The sequence below is a fragment of the Leopardus geoffroyi genome, chromosome A2 (assembly GCF_018350155.1).
Source record: "Leopardus geoffroyi isolate Oge1 chromosome A2, O.geoffroyi_Oge1_pat1.0, whole genome shotgun sequence".
Taxonomy (NCBI): Eukaryota; Metazoa; Chordata; class Mammalia; order Carnivora; family Felidae; genus Leopardus; species Leopardus geoffroyi.
The window spans coordinates 109,531,687-109,554,192 of record NC_059331.1 but is presented as its reverse complement, the minus strand read 5'-3'; the positions used below and the strand labels follow the sequence as shown (position 1 = coordinate 109,554,192).

General features: G+C 37.5%; 1 protein-coding gene across 3 annotated transcripts in view; it reads left to right on the top strand.

The window, feature by feature from the left end:
• Nucleotides 1–22,506, top strand: part of CRPPA (CDP-L-ribitol pyrophosphorylase A) — a 318,326-nt gene that overhangs the window by 26,715 nt on the left and 269,105 nt on the right. For all 3 annotated transcript variants that reach the window (XM_045494985.1, XM_045494987.1, XM_045494986.1), the window contains exon 3: nt 12,915–13,064. In XM_045494985.1, the coding sequence (XP_045350941.1) occupies nt 12,915–13,064 (150 nt within the window). The remainder of the gene's footprint in view (nt 1–12,914; nt 13,065–22,506) is intronic.

Genomic DNA, 22,506 nt, shown 5'->3' with positions numbered 1-22,506 from the left:
TTTGCCCCATTTCTGACCCTACAGCTTTTTCTCCCTTCTACTTATGCATCACTGTATGTGTGGTAAACCTTCCCCTGTCCTCATAAGATCATTTTTTTTTCTGGCGCATGCGCGTGTGTGTGTATGTGGGGGGAGTGGTGTTTTCTGAGTAGCCTTGGTTTTCATTTATATTAGTCCTAATATAATCTCTTGTTGAAATATTTTCACAATCAAAATTTGACTTCCTAGGAGTTTGATTTGGTCCTTTTCAGCTGTCATTGCCCCCCCCCCCTTTTTTTTCACGATTTTATATTCTTTCAGTACTTAAATATAAATATTTAATTTATTGTAGCTAATGTAATTCTTCGTAGTTCTTAACTTCTTCATTTCTCCACTTTTATTCAAGATTTGTTTCTTCCTCTGTTGAGCAGTTTGTATTGTAGTCCCATGTTTGGCAGGACTTTATCAGTAGGAATCCTTTGGGCATGGGATGAAGATGTGTTTTTGAAGCAGATTTTTGTTCTGCCAGGGATCCTGAGGGCTTTACCATTTTGGATTCATATTATGTTAATTTTTGGCTTGAGGTTTTATCCACCTTATGGTCATGTTAAACCAAACTCTGAACTCCCATTAAGTCTAGATGACAGTTAGGGCTTCTCAGGGAAGGTTCCCCTCCCCATCAGAATACAAGCCAGGATAGACAGACAATTTTGTATAATCTTAATGCACTGGTTATTGTGCTTTATCTGGCTTACCTTTTAAATGGTTACCTGGATCTTAATGTGAGGACCACAGTTCTTGTGGACTAGGTAGCATAGTCTCAGGACAGAATTCCTCATTCTGTCTCATTTGTTTGTACTAAATCCTCTTAATAACCCAACGCATCTCCACTGTCTTCCTTGGATTCTGTATGTGATGTTAGTCCTAGGTAGTTATCTCATGAGTCACGGTTCTAAAATAATGATTTTTTAAAGTTTAGTTATTTATTTTGAGAGAGAGAGAGAGAGAGAGAGAGAGAAGGGGAGAGAGAAGAGGAGATGGAATTTCAAGGCAGGCTCCATGCTCAGTATGGAGCCAGATGTGGGGCCCGATCTCATGACTGTGAGTTCATGACCTGAGCTGAAACCAAGAGTTGGCTACTTTGCTGCTTAACCAACTGAACCACCCAGGCACCCCTAAAAAATTACTAAAAACAAATAACCTTAAGAGTCACACTGGGGAAAAAAGCTATTAATAACATTTTCTCCTGAACTTTTTTTTACATTGCAAGAGGTTTTGCAAGATAATTTGTCAGCCATAGTCCTGAGATTAGAAGTTTTTTACTGGTGCACCTGGGTGGCTCAGTCGGTTGAGCGTCTGACTTCAGCTCAGGTCATGATCTCAGGGTTTGTGAGTTCGAGCCCCGCGTCAGGCTCTGTGCTGACAGCTCGGAGCCTGGAGCCTGCTTTGGATTCTGTGTCTCCCTCTCTCTCTGTCCCTCCCCTGCTTGTGCTCTGTGTCTCAGTAATAAATAAACATTAAAAATTAAAAAAAAAAAGGTTTTTTACTAAGTATAAATTATTTTTATATTTCTGCATAATTAAAAGTCCAGAGATGGAAAAGTAGTAACGAGGACATTGTTATAAGGGAGATGTTGGACAGGGTAAAATAAGTTGGAACATAGAAATGTGAGAGAGTCATTTTAGGACTAATAAGCTAGCTGTTATATACACAAAACTGCCAGTAATAACATGAATTTGAAAATGATAGTGCATCAGAAAGGCAACCTCCTCAAAATGTGTTCCTGAGAGAAGACATTTCCATAGTTACTTGCACATATTAAAGCCCTGTGTTCTTGGATCTCTAATCATGTTTTATCTTCTCCTCCCTTGTCAAGTTCTGACAGTAACAGGTCACATTTATTGCTCCTTCTTTTGCACCTCCTCAGTGCAAAAGTTGACTCCTCAGTGTGCAGCGATCTGGCTTCTTCTCCTCTGACTACTCTGTCCAAAGTCACCTGTAATTTTTCAGCTCCCAAACTATATGTGCAGTTTTAATCTGTTATAAAATAAGTAAGATGACTGGCTTTTATACCTGGTTCCTTGAAGGAAGAATTGAAGTATTTAGAATTTCCGAAGTAATAGAGGAGGGTTTTTGTTTTTCATGATCCCCTTCCATCTCCCCTGAGATGATGCTAATGAGATCACTCAGGATCTGGGCTGGTTGTCAGAAATACTAATGGTGTCTCATTACCAATGGCAGTTGGAGGTTTGAGACTTTGAACCAGCCCAACCTCTGGGGGAGAGTAATTGGGCTGGAGACTGAGTTGAACCACATGGTCGATGATTCAGTGACTCACACTGACAAAATTATATCCCAATGAAGACCCTGGACACTGAAGCTCAGGGGAGCGACCTGGTTGAGCAGCGATGTGCTGATTGCATGGGGAGAGGGCACCGCAGAGGCTGTGTTCTGAACTCGCAAGCCCTCACCCCATGTTTCTCTACGTTTATCTGGTCTGATACATATCCCTGGTCATACACATGTGATCATAAATAATCATTGTCAAAATGTAGTTCTAATCATTTTCCTGAGTTCTAGGAGTTTTGGGTGAACTTCATTGGAGGTTGTGAGAACCTTCTGGGTTTGCAGCCAGTAGGTCAGCAGAGCTGGTGATGTGGGGATCCCACTTGGGTCTGGTGTCTAAAATAAGGGCATTCTGGTTGTGAGCTGTGGGGGTTGTGCTAAGTCCAGGTGGCTGACATTAGAAAGAATCATATTATACCAAAGCAGCCTATACAGAATGTCTTAGCTAAATTGACAACGTTAACCAGACCTTCCTTCTGCAGCTCTCTCTACTTTGTCTTCTGTGACTGCAATCTTTGCTGTTTTTTTTTTTTTTGACCACTCTTTCCAGATATATCTTCCCATACTCAAAATGTTTTCTTTAACTTCTTATATAACTGAACAAAGTACTTCTGAGCAATCAAAATGATGCTCACATTACTTAATTGAAAAGTAATGTTCACATTGAAAAGTACTGTTACACAGTAAAATTCACTTTTGGGAGGGTATACAGTCTGAGTGCTTATACCTGTATAGATGATTACAATTACAACAGAACTTTGTAACACGCCAAAGAATTCCCTCCTGCTGCTGCCTGGTACTCAGACCCTTGCTCTCTTCCTAATCCAGGTCAATTCTTGATAGGTGTTCTGTCCCTTTGTTTTTGTCTCTTCCAGAGTACTATATAAAAAGAATCCTACAACATGCAAGTTTGTGAGATGATTATTTGACGTGGTACAAAGCATTTGCATGTACCTGTTTTAACTCCAAATTGACATATTTACTCTGAAATCTCTCATGCTATAGCTTCTCTGCTATAATTGCAGACCTTGTATGTTAAGCTTCCAACTGAACAGAACCATTTAAATTTGCCTTTTTTAGCATCTCTGGAATAATCTGTAGGTTTGAACTCATTAATCTTCCTTGATTTCTTTCCTTGAATTAGCTTTTGGAGACCAGGGGGGAACCATTAAATCTCCCCCTCCCTCCATCCAAGGGAAATAACCTAAGACTTGAAGTTTAGAAAGATGGCTGTCTCCCTGGTTTGATAGATGGAGTACAGGAGATTGAGGGGACTGAAATTAGTTTGGGATCTATGCAATGATCTAGCGAAGTGGTCAAAGTCTATTTAAGCAGACTGAAATAGAGAAAGAAGTAGAGGTTGGGAGCCGGGGGAAGAGTTTAAGGAACTGGATTGGCTGGACCTGATTGGATGATGTGAGCCAAGGGGTAATACGACACGCGTACTTGTGAATGCTTTAATTTTTCTTTGCCATTCCCTGACAGTAGACCTCATCGTCTCTTCTAAAATGCTCCTGCCCTCCCAGACCTCAGCATCCTTTTCAGACACTGAATTGCTTTCCAGAATTTGGCAGACCTATCCATGTTAATATTAGTGACCTAAAGAATTTTAACTGCTTGTGATCTTATCAACTCCTGACCCTTAGGTACATCTTACTGCTTACCTAACAAAAAGTACCCTACACTTACTATATTGGGTTGTTTCTCCACTATTTAAGGCAACAGGTAGTTTTGTATCTGAGAGTAGACTTCCAGACCTGAGTTTCTTTGTGTATCTGAATACTGAAGTGGCACAGCATTTCTCAAACTTGGCACAATCTTACATGTTTTTGTAAGGTACTTTCTGTTGGGGGGGCTATCCCATGCCCTGTAGGATGGTTAGCATCATTAGTTAGAAAATATGTTGAGTCCCTTTCTGAAGAGAAATAGTGTAACCTAATAAACAGAAATTCTGACGGGGTCAGGGTGGGGGGGGCGGTGTGTGTGTTTGTGGGGGGACAATCTTTGTATTTTACAGCAGGACTGTACTCAGTAACGATTAAGGAAAACTTGAGAAGTAAAAGCTAATATGTGTGTATCAGGAAAAATAAACTGTTTGACTATCCAGTATTGGATATTTATGCAAGGTATTTTGGGCTTGTTATTAAAGAGCTAAACGACTCGACAGATGTTATTTTCCAAACAAAGAATCTTAGGTAGAATTGACCATGGCTAACAGTAAATTGTACTGGATCTCTATTGGTTAGTTTTGATCATGATCAAGTGCATTGAAAGTCAGAGTTCATTCAGTGTTGCGTGGGGGGTCAGGTAATAAGCGCTCCTGGGCCATTGGATTCTGTATCTTACTGGAGGGAAACATTGGTATTAAGACTTGGGTCTAAAAGAAGCAGTTTGATATGTGAGAAAGCCTGATTTCTGAGTATTTAGTGGCAAAGTTGAGGCTTATTTTAACAAAGTTGAAGTGCCCAGGGCAGGTGGTGAATTATTCCCTGACTATGCAATGAGGTAAAACTTGATGTGTTACTGATGGTGAAAAGGCTACTGTGTGAAAAGCTTTTGTTTTCTTTAGCTAAAACTGTGACTCCTGTATATTTTATGTATTACCTCTAAATCAAGTTAGAGAAGGAGGCAGATCAAGGGGTGGTGGTATACCTAGGGATTAAAATGTAGTAAGGCTTATTAAACACCCAGGACATCCAAGCAGAATACTTTTGATCAAATTAGATGTAAGTTAAATGGTACTGCTTTAATTTTCAGGATTAAAGTTGAGTATATCAAATGGGGGCTTTATTTCTTCATGCTACATATCCTTTTTTTAGGGATACATGGAGTGATAGAGCAGTTTGGGTAAGTTTTTCTAAAATACTGGCATTTCTGTATTGAATAAATTATTTTTATGAAAGGATATTGGAGTTATTGTATTATCAAAATATGAAATACTTACAATCTCATAATGCCCAATGATTAGCTTTGAAGATGTGATTGTGTAAACATTCATTAAGTAGTCTCAGAATAGAGACAACTCAGCTAAATGAAATTGTAATTATATAGTCAGGATTTCTATAGTATGTTGTCATAATTAGCTTGAATGAAGATAGGCGAGTGGGAATGCATGTCAGCACCTGTTCTGTGTATGGATAAGTATTGTTGAATTTTGCTTCTAAAAGTAAACAGAAGAGGTGGGGTTCATTTTTCCACATTGTGTGATTTGTATCTGTGATTTCCATGCATTGACTTGTGGAAATACTTGGATAGATTAGCGTGAGAGGCAAGTAATCACTGTGGTGCTGAGCTGTTAAGCTTCCATTCAGGGCTTATTAGGCTAATTCCCAGTGAGGCAGAGTATTTGATAACTTGGGAATTATGCTTCATGTAACAAACTACCCAAATAGCTCTATTTTAGAGGCACCTAACTGACTTTGTTCATACTTGTGTCTTAATTTTGATACTTTAAATTTCGGAAAAGATTCACATAAATGAGGAGTTAGGTTTCTGAACAAACATCCCTTTCTATGGAAACAGCTATGGAGTGCATGCCTGTCAGGATTAGCATCTTTGTTTAAACCAGATAGTTGAATGAGTGGTAGTTTTTTTCCACATATTATCCTTTTTATGGGTATTTTATTCAGTAAACTAGTAGTCACTTTGTGCTTTAAATGGTCTTCCTATTGTGCTACTATACAGCTGATCTCTAGGCTTCCAGTTAAACCTTACTGAGTCTTGGAGTATACCGGTCCTACCATAATTACATCCCAGATATGGATGTTATTTTTTCTCTTCAAAAGTTTTTAGTAGTCAGAATGAGAGTCCACAAATGTACTCTTAGAAATTAAAAAGGGAGGGGCGCCTGGGTGGCGCAGTCGGTTAAGCGTCCAACTTCAGCCAGGTCACGATCTCGCGGTCCGTGAGTTCGAGCCCCGCGTCGGGCTCTGGGCTGATGGCTCAGAGCCTGGAGCCTGCTTCCGATTCTGTGTCTCCCTCTCTCTCTGCCCCTCCCCCGTTCATGCTCTGTCTCTCTCTGTCTCAAAAATAAATAAAAAAAAAAAAAAAAAAAAAAGAAATTAAAAAGGGAGAATTTGAAAAGCACTTTGGACACTTAGGTATCTACCACCCTGAACATTACTGGTCACTTTTAAACCATATCCCTGCCCTGATCTTAGTTATTTCCCCCACATGGATAAACATTATCCTGAAGTTTGTTTTTATTTTCTTGTTTTGTTTTGTTTTCATTTTTGTCGGATGTATTCCTAAAGGGCATAGTAGGTTTGTATGATTTTTCATATCCCTGTAAAAAAATAATTATTTGTATGATTAACTTCTCTTTTGCTTTTATTTTGACAGCACTTTTTTTCCCCCCCAAATACCTTTAGGGAATTGTATTTATGTGAATCTGTGCAGCTATCACATGTTCATGATCACTGTTTTATATCACAGTTCATCTATTTGTAGTTGATGAACCTATGTTTTCTTTAATTTTTGCCAATGCAAGCATTACTAGCATGAACATTACTATTAATGTCTTAAGCACATGACCCAAGGATTTCATTACAGTCAAGATGCGTGCATGTCACCAGCTTTACCAGATGATGCTCAATTACTTACTGAACTTGGATAAATTCTACTCACTAGGGTATAAAAGGAGTTTGAGCTAGAGCCATATCCTTACCATTTAATATTGTTGATGGTCTTTTTTTCTAATCCAGTTAGTGGCAAATGCTTTCTCTTCGTGGTTTAATTTGGTATTTTGTTAATAGGTTTGGCATTTTTTCCCCAGTATTTACAGGATTTATGTGTTCTCATTGAATTACCCATGAAAGTCTTTTGTCCCTACTTTTATTTTTTAAGTAAAAAGGAATTTCTACAAATTACTTATATATTAGGCACACAAATATTCTGCCAATATGTGGCTTCTAATCATTTTCTTCCAGTTTATTTTAATGTAGTTAAAAATACTAATGTCTTCTCTTATGATCTTAGTTTTCTGTATGAGATCTGAGGGAGGGAGAATGGGTGCTGGGTTCAGATTGTGGTAGTGCAGAAAGTGAAAACTCTGCTGAAATGGTATATTTTGAAGGTGATGGGCTTGCTCATGGATTCGATTCAAATGGAGTATGAGAAGAGATAAATTAATGATGATCAAGGTTTTTGACAATAACTAGAAGAATAGAGTTGACTTTGATGAAGATGGGAAGTGTATGGAAAAGCAGCCATGGACTGTGTGGTATATGTGAAACCAAAACTGATCTCAGTATGTTAAAGTTGAGGTGTAGCTCTTGATCTGAGAAGTTAAATAGGGTATTTGGATATTGAAAGTCTGGAACTGAAGAGATTGTTTGAGGATGGAGGTATAGTTTTGGAAGTTCTCATGTAGATAGTATGTGAAATGTTGTGACTTGATGAAGTCACTTATGGAATGAGGGTAGCTAGAGAACTTTGAGGTCTCTGCTTGTGAGATGATTGAGAAGGTTTTCTGAAAGCCAGGTGAACAGATGCCCTTGAAGACAGAGATACCCATTGGATTTGGCCACGTGGGGGTCATGGGTGATATTTATAAATGTATTTTTGTGGATTGGGGGAGATAAAATCCTCATTGAAGTCAATTGCAGAGAACAGGAGAAGAGACAGACATTGGAGATTCTAAGGAATACAGATAATTACTTTAATGGAGTTTTGTTTGAACCTCACTAGGAGTAATTTGGTTATAGCTGGAAGATAGGTGTGATCAAAGAAAGGCTTACTTGACGGGAGATGTCAAAGATTGCTTGGATGCTACTGAAGATAGTTGACAGTAAAGGAATAAAAATTGATGAAGCAGGATAGAAGGCACACTGTTGGTGAAAGACTTGAGAAAGGGATGGGTGCCAGTGGATAGGTTCAGACACTGGCTTTTACATAGGAGCTTGGGAAATTTTTTTGTAGTTCTCAGAAAATAAATTTTAACTTCCTTTGTTAAACATTAAGTATTTGTTTTTGATGGTTTATTGCTAGTATAGAGATAGAAGTGATTATTTAATGTTGATCTTGTCCTCTGCTTTCTTGTCAAATATGTCTATTCCTAGTTTTATAGGGAATTCATCCAGATTTTCTGTAGAATACTGTCTGCAAATGGAGATAGTTTCACTCTTTCTGGATGCTTTTTATTGGATTTTCTTGTCTAATTTTCCTGACGAGAACTTTCAGTACAACGTTTAACAGAAGTGGTGACAGTGGATATATTTTTGTTCCTGATGCTAAAGAGAAAATCCAGAGTTTTTATCAAATACGATGTTACCTATTGGTTTTTCACAGTTGCCGTTTTTTGGCTAGAGGAAGTTCTGTTCCTAATTTGTTGCATGGTTTTTTCACGAAGGAGTGTTGCATTTTGTCAGATACTATTTCTGCATATGTTGACATGTTGGTGTTTATTATTTTTTTTTGCCCTTAATTAATATGATATATGACATTGATATTTTGGTATATTGAATCAATTTTTCATTCATGGGATAAATCCCATTTGGTTGCCAAATTTGGTTGTTAGTATTTGGTTGAAGATTTAGGCATCTGAATTCATCAGGGGTTTTGGTCTGTCGTTATTTTTTGTGATGTCTTTTGTCTAGTTTTGGCAATACTCATCTTACAGAGTGAGTTAGGAAGCATTCTCTCCTATGTCACTTTTTGGAATAATGTGAGGAATGGGTATTCAAGATTTTTTGTATAACCAGTGAAGCCTCCTGGGCTTTTGTTTGTGAGAAATTAAAATTTCTAATTCAGCTTTCTTGATTGTACAGGTATATTTAAATTGTTTGTTATTAACTGAGGGTTGATGGGGGGTGGGAGGGGAGGGGAGGGTGGGTGATGGGTATTGAGGAGGGCACCTTTTGGGATGAGCACTGGGTGTTGTATGGAAACCAATTTGACAATAAATTTCATATATTGAAAAAAAATTGTTATTGAATCTGTTTTTGTAGTTGATGTCTTTCTAGAAAACTGAAATTTCATCTGTTTTGCTGAAATATACTTGTTCATAGTTTTTTATTTCTTCTGTGAGGTTGGTAGAATGTCATTGTTTGATTCCTGATTACACTAATTAGAATCTTCCCTCTCCCTTGGTTTGTCTAGCAAAAGATGTGTCAATCTTCTTTATCCTTTCAAAGAACTAACTTTGGATATTGATTTTTTTTTTCTATTTTACTACTTTCTTTTTCATTTATTTCTGCCCTAGTCTCTATTTACTACTTAGGCTTGATTTAGTTTAAGTTTTTTTTTTTCCGAAAAAACTTTAGAAGTGTTAAGTCTTCAGGTAGAACATTTTTGACTTGAGAATATCTCTTTATGTATAGACATACACTATAAATTTCCCTCTTTGGATTGCTTCTCCTGCCTGCTCTGTTTCATACTGTATCTTTTCATCTCATTGTGTCTTCTGTTTTCCTAATTTCTTCTTGCATTCATTCTTAGTATGTTCACCTTCCACATTTTTGAAATTCTCACATTTAAAATTTATTGACAGATTTTTTTTTTGAGGTATAATTGATGTACAACATAAGTTTCAGGGGTAAAAGATAATGTTTCAAATTTGTTAACTTTATTTTGGTGATCATTGCGCAATGTAAACATCTGTCAGCACACATGGTTACAGAATCCTTAGGATTTTTAAGATTTCTAAGCAACTTGATGCTGTAGTCCATACTGTACCTTACACCTCTAGTTCTTATTTTGTCACTGGATATGCCTTTTGACTGCCTTCACCTGTTTTGCCCTTCTGTACCCCCACTTCTGGCCACCACTAATCTTACGTGTCTTTGAGGCTTTTTTTTTTTTTTAGGTTATATGTGTAGGTGAGATTGGTCTTTTCGTATGTATTGGTCTTTTTCTGACTTGCTTCGCTTAGCATATTGTTCTTGAGGGTCCATCCATGTTGTTAGAAATAGAAATTTCCTTTCCTTAAGGCTGAAAAATATTTTCTTGTGGATGTGTATACCACATTTCCTTTATCCAGTCATTGGTTGGTGGACCTTGAGATAATTTATCAGTTCTAGGTGGTGATGGTCTCCCTCCCATTTCCTCAGGGCTTACTGTTGCTGTTGTATGTGACTTTGCTGGTCTATTTCAGTGATGTTCCCCTCCCCCTCCCCCCATACCAGGTGAAGTCTCTGAAATCACTTCACAGAGTGTGCAATCTTGGGCATGGATATAGTCACCCTGGAATGAGAGTGGTTTTAGTAGGATTCTTTTTGTCTTTGTTTTGTAATCTCTTACTGTCTGTCTCTGATATCACACCCAACTGCTAAAGTCTATTCATTGCCTGCAAATTGCTTTCTTTTTTCTTTTCTTCCTTATTTCTTCCTCTATTTCTTTGTCTTTCCTTTCCTTGCTTGACAATGCCTGAGTTATAAAATGTTCTACAGTGTGATTCAGTTACACTTTGCCTCCTCTGCAATGGTAGTTTTTGAGGCCAATGTTGGAAGTTTGCTGTGATTTCATGCCAGCTGCTGTTACCTGGCTCTTTCCAAGGTGTCCCTGGTAAACTGGCTTGCCAACAGTTTAGCTTTTTGCTCTCTTGTAGCTACCACCCCAGTCTAAATAGCTTAGTGTGATGATAGTCTTTGTTTTTTGTTTTTTTTTTTTTTTGAGAGTGCACTAAGGTTTAAATTTGCTCACAGTCAGTTCCATATAAGGTGAGTTCCCTTTTGGGAGAGATTGATAGCTCTATTCTTAAAGCCTGTCTGTCCCTGAAAAATCCCTGTACTGCTACTTGAGTAGGGGGTGGGGGCATGATGTCTTGTTTCTCTAAGTGAATCTTCTATTTCACAAGTAGGGTAGTGCATGGAGACATTCAAAGACTCTTGTTATTCTTCTGGTGTGAAAACTCTGCCCTAAGTGAGATTGGGGGTTAAGGGTATTCAGGGCCCAATATTCATTGTCTACCTACTGTGCCTGTGGTAGATAATCCATTCACAAGTTGTGGCTATGTGGTTGGAAGGGAGTCGGCAGTCTCTTGTTAGCAGTTTCCTTAATTTAGCCTCTATGACCTGGGGCTGAATGGGATAGGAAGTTCTAACACTCTGCCTTCCTTCTGGGAGGTAGTGGGAGAGGGAGCCCATCTTTTCATCCATACCACTCCGAGTGGAACTTCAGTCACACTAAGCTGGGTGGATTATTAAGGAAGAAATAGATCTTGCCTTGAGTACCAAAAGCTCTCTCTTTTTAGCAAGATTTAGTTGATTTTCTTAAAAAAATGTTTCATTTGCTGCATGCCCTTCAAAGACTTTAAATGGTTGCAGTAAAATACTTTCACTACTTTGGCTGGAGAGAGAATCTGGTGAGGTCCTCTTGCTCACGCTTTGTGTTTCATGTTGTATATTAAATAGAATTTTTGCTTCATGGCCTGGTATAGAAGATTATTGGTCCATAGTTGGAATGTAAATAGAACTTTTCCTGTAAAAAGTTGTGTGTGTGCTCATACACGTGTATGTGTTTCTCTTGCCTTCTAACCTTTACTGACAGGTGTTGGGCTTGAGGACTTGGGTTTGCTCCTTACTGAACTTGCACCTACTTGGACATTACTGCCTTCCTGTCAGCCCTGGCAATGTGCTCATTTTTGCTTTTATTCCAAGGTTCCAAATTTCTACTTAAGTCTCTGGGAATTGTGACAGTTTATAAACTGTCTACTTGGCTCACACATTAGCTTTTATTTTCAGCCAGTCTCTTGGATTTTATAAGCCAGTTTACGGACTATTTATCTTGCACAAATACTAGTCTTCTCAAGTCCAAATTTGTTGGTGTATCAATTTGATGGCCTGCAGTATCTGTGTATTAGTCACGTGGAAGATAGGAACTTGCGGAGGAGGTTTGGTTAATGGCCTACCACAGGAACTATATTTTAAAGCAACTTCTCCAAAGCAGTTGTCTGGGAATGACTTTCAAGACTACAATGAAACACTTTTAAAGATAAAAGGGACAAATTGTCAGATATGAAGGTGTCTTTTTGTAATGTTTAAATGCATCTATAAATGAGACAGTTTAATTAGAGCTATTGAAATCAATGGCTATTTTACATGAGGGCACATTGCGCTGAGATAGTTTGAAGGGAATTTTTTTTTTTTTTTACAGGAATTAGAGTATGGCATAAATTCATTGTTACTCAGGTTGAGTCTCATTTTGTCCTTCTTAGGAGATAGGTCTCTTTCCTTCATTATCTGTGTTTAAGGTAAATCTTTTGAAAGCCCACTAAGAAATAATGATGTGTCATCCTTCTCTAGTTTTTCCCCATTAATTCTTCTCTCTCTCTTGTTCATGGAACAGCCACTTGTATCTTACCATTCTGATCTAGTATAAGACTTACACGGCTAGTGATAAAAAACAAATACGAACTTACAATGGAAAAGAGTATCTGTACCTCTTACTTGGAACTGTAATATTAAGAAATAGATTTTTTGATGTGAAATACTGTTTTATTAACCAAATTAACACTTGTTCAAATATTTTCTTGAGGTTGCTTGTTAAAATTAGAAATAAAACCTCTCAAAAATAAGAGAGAAAGTTGAGTTTGATTGTGAAATATGCTCTAGGTGAAACAAATGTTAATTGGATCTCTGTTTGTTTTTCAGGCAGCAGGAGCAATTCGACCTCTTGTATCTACTGTAATCAGTCCATCTGCTGATGGTTGCTTAGACCATTCACTAGAACGTGCCAGACACAGAGCAAGTGAAATGCCACAGGCTTTTCTATTTGATGTGATCTATGAAGCATATCAGCAGGTAAGAATCAGGGTTTCTGAAACCTGCTGTGTTGGGGGTCTGTAAGAATACTTGTTTATTTGGAGATTTGCTGGAAGAACTTGGGTGATTCCGTGTGTAGCTGGGCTCATGGTTAAAATGGACAACAGTGAAGTACGGACGATTCACAGCTGGGTCATATGAGAAACACATGCAGAGTCTGGAAGTATACATGTGTACTCTGAAGTTCTCACCTTCCCCTGAAGGGTCACACAGAGCATTCCCTTCCTCGCACCAGCAATGAAAATTTAGCAACATGTGTGTGATGGTTCTTCTCAGGGAAGACCATCAGAGACTTAGTGTCCAAGGTATTTATTGGGGTTGGTCATATAGGGATCCTCTGCCTTAGCATGTATAAAAATTCCAGATTCCCAGAAGGAAGGTAGCTGTCCAACCTCAACCATATTGTTTATGCAGATAGTCTGAGCACAGTGAGGCATACTTAGTGGTTAACTGTTCAGTGAGAATACTGTAAGAGCCAATTTCCCATATTGAGGTAGAAAAGTAAGGACAGCCGTTTTAGGCCTGTGTGATAAATTTCCTGCACAGCTATACTGATACCTTGAAAATTTCAATTAACAAAATAACTTGTTTTAGAATCTCACATAATTCATTCATGTTTAGATGATCCAGATTACCTTTTTGTTTTTCATGTTCTAAAAATGTTTTGGGACCCGTATAAGTTTTACTGGCTTTTATTGCATATTGATGTATTAAATACTTACTGAATAATTAGGTATTATGCTTGTCAGAAAATACCCCATGAAATAAGTTATAACTACAGTAACTCATTGCTTGACTGATGTTAAATAATCTATGAAGAGTAGTTTGAATAGATGGACTTTGAGGAATATGAGGTACTGGTAATAGAATTATTGACAGTTAAAACAGAAGAATGCTTCCTATTTCGGATAGAAGGTGATCACAAACACAATAAATTATGGCTCAATCTCCATTGGTTAGTTTTAAAATGAGAGGATGTAAATGAGAATCCATTTTAGTGATATAAACAGTGTGCCATGGTTTGTATTATTTCCCTAAAATGAAGTTGGAGTACAGGAATTTACCTATATTTGGCTATTAATTATTCCAAGGGTAAGCTATTACAAATATTTATCAAATACTCTTTTACATCCTAAATGTTGCAGAGCTAGACCACATCTGCCTTACCACCTGAAATTGTTGATCCTTAAACACTTAGAGCTATCACATGTCATTCTTCCTAGTATATTTTAGAAGATAAAATGAATATAAATTCATTTCCTCACATTAGAGAAGCATTTTTTCCCCCAGTTTTTGCTGGAGAATTAAGTGCTAATGCACTGAGGTATTGGTTCTCATAGTGTGGTTCCCAGACAGAATCGGTATGCTTTGGAACTTGTCAGAATGCAAATTCAGGGGCTCCACCTCAGATCCACTTAATTACAAACTGTGGGAATGGGGCCCAGCAATTTGTGTCTCAACAAACAACTCTGCCATGTGATCCTAATACACTGAATTTTGGGAACCATTACCCTAAGGCATTCACACCATGTAATGAATCAGACGCTGTTCTACTGCGTTCTTGAGAGAATTCAGAAAATAGTAACATGACAATAATTACGTGTGTTCTGTGGTTCAGGTGAGGAATTTTGAATTACAGAATCAGTTTGAAGGTTTTGCTATAAGCTTTTGGTTTTTCCTCAATTTTTTTTGGTTTAATTATTTATTTAATTAATTTTTTATAAGTACTTTTTATTTTTTATTTTATTATTTATTTTTTTAATATGAAATTTGTCAAATTGGTTTCCAGACAACACCCAGTGCTCCTCCCAACAGGTGCCCTCCTCAGTGCCCATCACCAACTTGCCCCTCCCTCCCACCCCCCTTTGTCAAGTTTTGATTAAAATCCAGCTAGTTAACATACAGTGTAATACTAGTTTGAGGAGTAGAATTTAGCGACTCATCACTTAGCACAACACCTGGTACTCATCACAAGTGCCCTCCTTTATACCCATCACTTATTTAAGACATCCTGTCCAAGTACCTTCCCTGCAGTAACCCTCAGTTTGTTCTGTTTCTTGGTTGGCCTCTTCCACCCCACCCCCTTGTTCATTTGTTTCATTTCTTAAATTTCATATGTGAGTGAAATTGTGGGATATTTGTCTTCTTCTGGCTGACTAAATTTCCTTAGCTTAATACTCTCTAGCTCCTTTCTTGTCATTGCAAAGGACACTGGCAAGATTTCATTATTTTTCTGTGGCTGGGTAATACTCCATTGCATGTATGTATGTGTATGTATATGTACGTCTGTCTACACGTACATACCACATGTTCTTTACCTGTTTGTCAGTCCATGGACATTTGGGCTCTTACCATAATTTGGCTATGGTTGATAATGTTGGGATAAACATCAGGGTAGGTGTATCCTTTCAAATTAGTATTTTGTGTATAATTTGGGTAAACGTGTAGCAGTGCAGTTGCTGGATTGTAGGGTAGTTGTGTTTTTAAATTTTTTCAGGAACCTTCGTACTATTCTTCAGAATGGCTGCACCAGTTTGCATTCCCACCAGCACTGTAAGAGAATTGCCCTTCCTCCACATCCTTGCCAACATCTGTTGTTTTCTGTGTTGTTAATTGTAGCCATTCCGACTTGTGTGAGGTGATTTCTCATCGTAGTTTTGATTCATGTTTCCTTGACGATGAGTGATGTTGAGCATCTTTTCATGTATCTGTTAGCCATCGGGATTTCTTCTTTGGAGAAGTGTTTGTTCATGTTTTCTGCCCAGTTTTTAATTGGATTATTTGTTTTTTGGGTGTTGAGTTTGATAAGTTCTTAATAGATTTTGGATACTAACCCTTTATCAGATACGTGATTTGAACATACCTTCTCCCATTCATAGGTTACCTTTTAGTTTTGTTGATTCCTTCACTATGGGGAAGCTTTTTATTATGTTGTAGTCCCAACGTCCCTGTTGCATGTTTAGGTCTTTCATCCATTTTGAGTTTATTTTTTTTTGTGTGTGTGTGTCTGTGGTGTAAGAAAGTGGTCCAGTTTCATTCTTCTGCATGTTGCTGTCCAGTTTTCCTAGTACCATTTGTTGAAGAGACTGTTTTTTCCACTGGGTATTCTTACCTGCTTTGTCAAAGATGAGTTGACCATATAGTTATGGGTCCATTTCTGGATTTTCTATTCTGTTCCAGTGATCTCTGTGTCTTTTTTTTGCCAGTACCATACTGTCTTGATCACTTCTGCTTTGTAATCCAGTTTGAAGTTAGGAATTGTGATGCCTCCAGCTTTGCTTTTCTGTTTCAAGATTACTTTGGCTATTTGGGGTCTTATGTGCTTCCATATGAATTTTAAGGTAGACTGTAGCTCTGTGAATAATGCTGGTGGTATTAAGATAGGAATATGTAGATTGCTTTGAGTAACGAAAACATTTTAACAATATTCTTTGAATGCATGGGCATGAACTGTTTTTCCATTTCTTTGTGTCCTCTTAAATTTATTTAATCAGTGTTTTATAGTTTTCAGAGTACAGATATTTTATCTCATTGGTTAGGTTTGTTCCTACATATCTTACGGTATTAGTTGCATTTGTAAATGGGATCAGTTCCTTAATTTCTCCTTCTGCTTCATTATTGCTGTATGCAGCTGATTTCTGTAAATGGATTTTCGCATTCTGTGAGTCTACTGAATTCGTGTTTCACTTCTAGCATTCTTTTAGTGGTGTCCTTTAGGTTTTCTGTATAGAGTATCTTGTCATCTGCAGAGTGAATAACTTCTTCCTTTCTGATTTGGATGCATTGTCTGATGGCTGTGGCTATCACTTGGAGTACTATGTTAAATCATAATGGTAAGAGTGGACGTCCTTCTCTTGATCCTGCCAGTAGAGGAAAAGCTCCCAGTTTTCCCCCATTGAGGATAATACTAGTTGTGGATCTTTCATACATGGCCTTTATGATGTTGAGGTGTACTTCCTTTAACCCTACTTTGTTGAGGGTTTTTATCATGAATAGACATTGGACTTTGTCAAATGCTTTTTCTGCATCTACTGAGAGGATCATATGGTTGCTATCCTTTCTTTTACTAACGTAGTGTATTATATTGATTGATTTGTGAATATTGAACCATGCTTGCAGCTGAGGCATAAATCCCACTTGTTTGTGGAGAATGTTTCTTTGAACGTACTATTGGATTCAATTTGCTAGTATTTTATTGAGAATTTTTACATCCATGTTCATCAGGGATATTGGCCTCTAGTTCTCTTTCTTAGTGTATTATTTGTCTGGTTTTGAAATCAGGGTAATGTTAGCCTCATAGAATGAGTTTGGAAGTTTTCCTTCCATTTCTATTTTTGGAATAGTTTGGGAAGAATAGGTATAAACTCTTACTTAAATGTTGGGTAGAATTGGCCTAGGAAGCCCTCGGGCCCTACACTTGTGCGTGTTGGGAGGTTTTTGATTACTGATTCAATTTCTTTGCTGGTTATCAGTCTGCAGAAGTTTTCTACTTCTTCTTGTTTCTGTTTTGGTACGTTATGTTTCTAGGAATATATGTCTTTCTTCTAGATTGTTCAATTTGTTGGCACATGATTTTTCAGACTATTTTCTCATAATGGATTATATTTCTGTTGTATTGGTTATTTCTCATGTCTCATTTGTGGTTTTATTTATTGGGGTCCTTTCTCTTTTTGGTAAGTCTATCTAGGGAGTTATCAATTTTATTAATGTTTTCAAGTAGCTTCTGGTTTCATTGATACGTTCTTTTTTAAGTTTTTTTTTTTTTTAAGTTTCTATATCATTTATTTCTGCTCTAATCTTTATTATTTCCCTTCTTCAGCAGCCTCTATTGCTGTATACTACCCTCTTAGGACTGCTTTTGCTGCATCCCAAAGGTTTTGGATTGTCATGTTTCCATTTTCATTTGTTTCTATATACTTTTTAAATTTCTTCTTTGATATCCTGGTTGACCCATTAATTCTTCAGTAGCATGTTGTTTAACCTCCGTGTATTTGAGGTCTTCCCCAATTTTTTCTGGACTTTGATTTCAAGTTTCATAGCGTTATGGTCAGAATATATGCATGGTACAATCTCATTCTTGTACTTGATGAGGCTTGATTTTTGACCTAGTATGTGATCTGTTCTGGAGAATATTTCATGTGTATTTGACAAGAATGTGTATTCTTCTTTAGGATGAAATAATTCTGAATATATTTGTTAAGTGCATCCAGTCCAGTGTGTCATTCAAAGCCATTGTTTCCTTGTTGATTTTCTGTCCATTGATGTAAATGGGATGTTAAGTCCTCTATTATTATTATAAGTGAGTTCCTTTATGTTTGTTATCAATTGTTATATACATTTTGGTGTTCCAAGTTGAGGGTACAGATATTTATAGCTGTTAAATCTTATTGTTGGATAGTCTTCTTTATTGTGTTGTAATGCCCTTTTTCATCTGTGGTTAACGTCTTTGGTTTAAAATCTAGTTTGTCCGACATAAGTATTGGTACTCTGGCATTCTTGATGTCCATGTGCATGGTAAATGTCCATCCTAACAGTTTGAATTTGCTCATGTCTTTAGTTCTAAAATGAGTCTCTTGTAGACAGCATCTAGATAGGTCTTATTTTTTTATCCATTCTGATACCCTATGTCTTTTGATTGGAGATATTAGTCGATTAACATTCAGAGTTATTGATATGTTTTTAGTGCCATTTCATTACCTGTTTTGTCATTGTTTGTAGAGATTTTCTCTGTTCCTTTCTAGTCTTTCTCACTTTTGGTCTTTTCCACTCAGAGTCCCTTTTACTATTTCTTACAGGGCTGGTTTAGTGCTCATGAACTCCTTTAGTTTCTGTTTGAGAAAGTCTTTACCTTTGCTTCTATTCTGAATAATAGCCTGCTGGATAGAGTATTCTTGGCTGCAGTTTTTCCCATTCAGCATGTTGGATATATCATGCCACTCCCTTCTGGCTTGCCAAGTTTCCGTGGAGAGATCTGCAGCCAGTCTTACATGTCTCCCTTGTAAGTTAGGGACTTCTTTTGTTTTGATCCCTTTTAGGATTTTTTCTTTACCACTATATTTTGCAAATTTAACTACAATATGTGTTGCTGGTTGGCCTGCTTTTTAAAATTTTAATGGGAGTCCTCTATGCTTCCTGGATTTGGATGTCTGTTTCCTTCCCCAGATTATGGAAATTTTTGGCTCTTATTTCCTCAAATGTTCTGTCCCCTCTTCTCTCTTTTTTTCTTCTTGGATTTTGTAATACAAATGTTACCCAATGAGTTACTAAGTCTATTGTGTTCCATAATTTTTTTCTCTATTTTATTCAGCTTCATTATTTATCCTTCTATATCACTTATACATTCTTTTGCTTCTTCCATCCTTGTGGTCATTACATTCAGTCTTTTTTGAATCTTAGTTACTGCATTTATTTTTTAAAATTTAAAAAAAAATTTTAACTTTTTTAATTAAAAAAATTTTTTTAATGTTTATGTTTATTTTTGAGAGAGAGAGACAGAGCATGAGTAGGGGAGGGGCAGAGAAAGAAGGAGACACAGAATCCAAAGCAGGCTCCAGGCTCTGAGTGTCAGCACAGAGCCGGTTGTGGGGCTGGAACTCGTCAACAGCGAAACCATGACCTGAGCTGAAGTTGGACACTAAACTGACCCAGCCACCTCAGTTACTACATTTCTTATTTCTGAGTGGTTGCTTTTTAGTTCTTTGATTTCTGTTGTAAAGGCCTCCCTGAAGTCATCCATTCTTTTTTTTTTTTTTTTTTTTTAGTGTTTATGTATTTTGAGAATGAGAGAGCACACAGGAGTGGGGAGGGGCAGTGAGGGAGGTGAGAGAATCCCAAGCAGGTTATGCGCTCTCAGCACAGAATGTGGGGCTCAGTCTCTCAAACTATGAGATCATGACCTGAGCTAAAATCAAGAGCTAGATATGTACCTGACTGAATGACCCAGGCACCCCTAAAGTCTTCATTCTTAAGCCTGGCGAGTATCCCTTTGATTGTTACTTTAAATTCTCCATCAGGCATATTATTTATATCTGTTTTTTTTTTTTTTTTTTTTAATTTTTTTTTTTTTTTCAACGTTTATTTATTTTTGGGACAGAGAGAGACAGAGCATGAACGGGGCAGGGGCAGAGAGAGAGGGAGACACAGAATCGGAAACAGGCTCCAGGCTCTGAGCCATCAGCCCAGAGCCTGACGCGGGGCTCGAACTCACGGACTGCGAGATCGTGACCTGGCTGAAGTCGGACGCTTAACTGACTGCGCCGCCCAGGCGCCCCTATTTATATCTGTTTTGATTAGATCTGTGGCCGTTACTGTATCTTGTTTTTTTGGGAATGGGTTCTTCTGTCATGGCATTTTGTCTAAGCCTCTGTCTTGTTCTTTGTGTTAGAAAAGGCTGTTAACTTTCCTGCTCCTTAGAGTAATTGCTTTATGATTAAGCAGGAATATAGTGTCCAGAACCTGGCACTTGTGGGAGTATCTCTGGTGTGTGTTGCATGCCCTGTGCTCTTGTGCTTTGGCTACTCTATTCTTCAGGCCAGTCATCTGCAGCGGCTCTCCTCGCCTGCTGTGAGCATTGTTTGGTCCTTGGCCTGAATGTGGTGAGTTTTAACTAGGGGTGCTCTGGACTGCTTGTTAAATGAGACCTGATGCTACTTCCACTAGAGCTGAAGCCTTGCTGAACTCTGGTCAGGAGGCATGGTTTGTGCCAGGGGTTTCTGCTGGTCTTCTCAGGAAGGGGCCTGCCATGTTGAGACTTAGGTACACTTGCCTGAGAGAAGCAGCATTGGCAGAGCAGTTTAGCTATAAGTTTTTTTTTTTTTTTTTTTTTTAAATGTTTTTTTCAACGTTTATTTATTTCTGGGACAGAGAGAGAGACAGAGCATGAACGGGGGAGGGGCAGAGAGAGAGGGAGACACAGAATCGGAAACAGGCTCCAGGCTCCGAGCCATCAGCCCAGAGCCCGACGCGGGGCTCGAACTCCCGGACCGCGAGATCGTGACCTGGCTGAAGTCGGACGCCCAACCGACTGCGCCACCCAGGCGCCCCTAGCTATAAGTTTTTAAGAAAATTGGTCCTAATGACCCACAAATAAACTTAAATACATGAAATAATTTGCTCTTGACTTGATGTAATTTATTTACATGGTTTGATTTTCAAAAGCCAATAAAACAATACTAAACACTAGGGAAGAAAGTGAAAGTAAAAAAAAAAAAAAAAAAAGGCTTGAAGTTATAAAATAAACAAAAGCAACCCCTTATGCCCCCACCAAAAAAGTGACCTTGTCTTTTTGTTGAAAATGAATAGGTTTTAACATGAAAAAACTACTTTGAATGCATAAACTCACCCAGTTATGATTTCTATACAAGTTAGCTTACTAAGGATAAACAATTTGAACTATTTTTCAACTAAGAACATGTTTCATGGAAAAGTTTTAGTCAATATTGAATATATATTTGGTACTGGGATACAATAGTGACTAAATAGACCATCTTTTGTGAAGGTTTTTATTTCAAACATACCTTATTAAAGCTGAAATAAAAATAAATTGTCCAATCATTGCTCAGGACCACTATTTTGAAGAGATTAATTCCCCATCGCATATTTTTGGCTCTATATATATACCTGGGTTTATTTATAGACTCTCTGTTGATATGTGTCTGCTATTATGCCAATAGCATATCATTTTGATGACTATAGCTATGTAATGCAGTGGTAAATCAGGAAATGAATGAACCTGTGGTTTTATTCTTGCTCAAGATTGCTTTGGCTATTTGGGGTCTTTTGTGGTTACATATAAATGTCAACATTGCTATTTTTCTGTTAAAAATGCCATTGGAATTCTGAAGGATTACATTGAATCTTTTGATCAGCTTAGGTCATATAGACATTTTTAATAATCATACTAACCCATGACCTCAGAATATCTTAACATTTGTGTTCAAATTCTTTCATCAATGTCTTAAGGTTTTCAGTGTACAAATCTTTTACCTTTGGTTAAATATATTTCAGAGCATTTTATATTTGATGCTATTGTAATTTTTTTTTTTATCGAGATACTTTCTAACAGTATATAGAAAAACTGATTAGTGTGTGCTTTTTGTATCTTAAAGCTTCACCAAATTTATTTACTCATATAGGTGTTTTTTGGTTTCTGTATATAATATGTGCAAATGATAACAGTTTGATTTCTCCAATTTGGATGCCCTATTTCTCTTGCCTGATAACTGGCTAAGACTTCCAAAACTACTATGTTGAGTAAAAGTGCCAAGATCGTGGGTACCCTTGTTTTATTCCTCAATTTTGGAGGAAAAACTTTTGAACTGTCACCACTGAGTATGTTGCTAACTGTGCGCTGGTCTTATATGGCTTATATTATGTTGAGGTATGTTTCCTGTATACCCACTGTGAGAATTGTTACCATGAA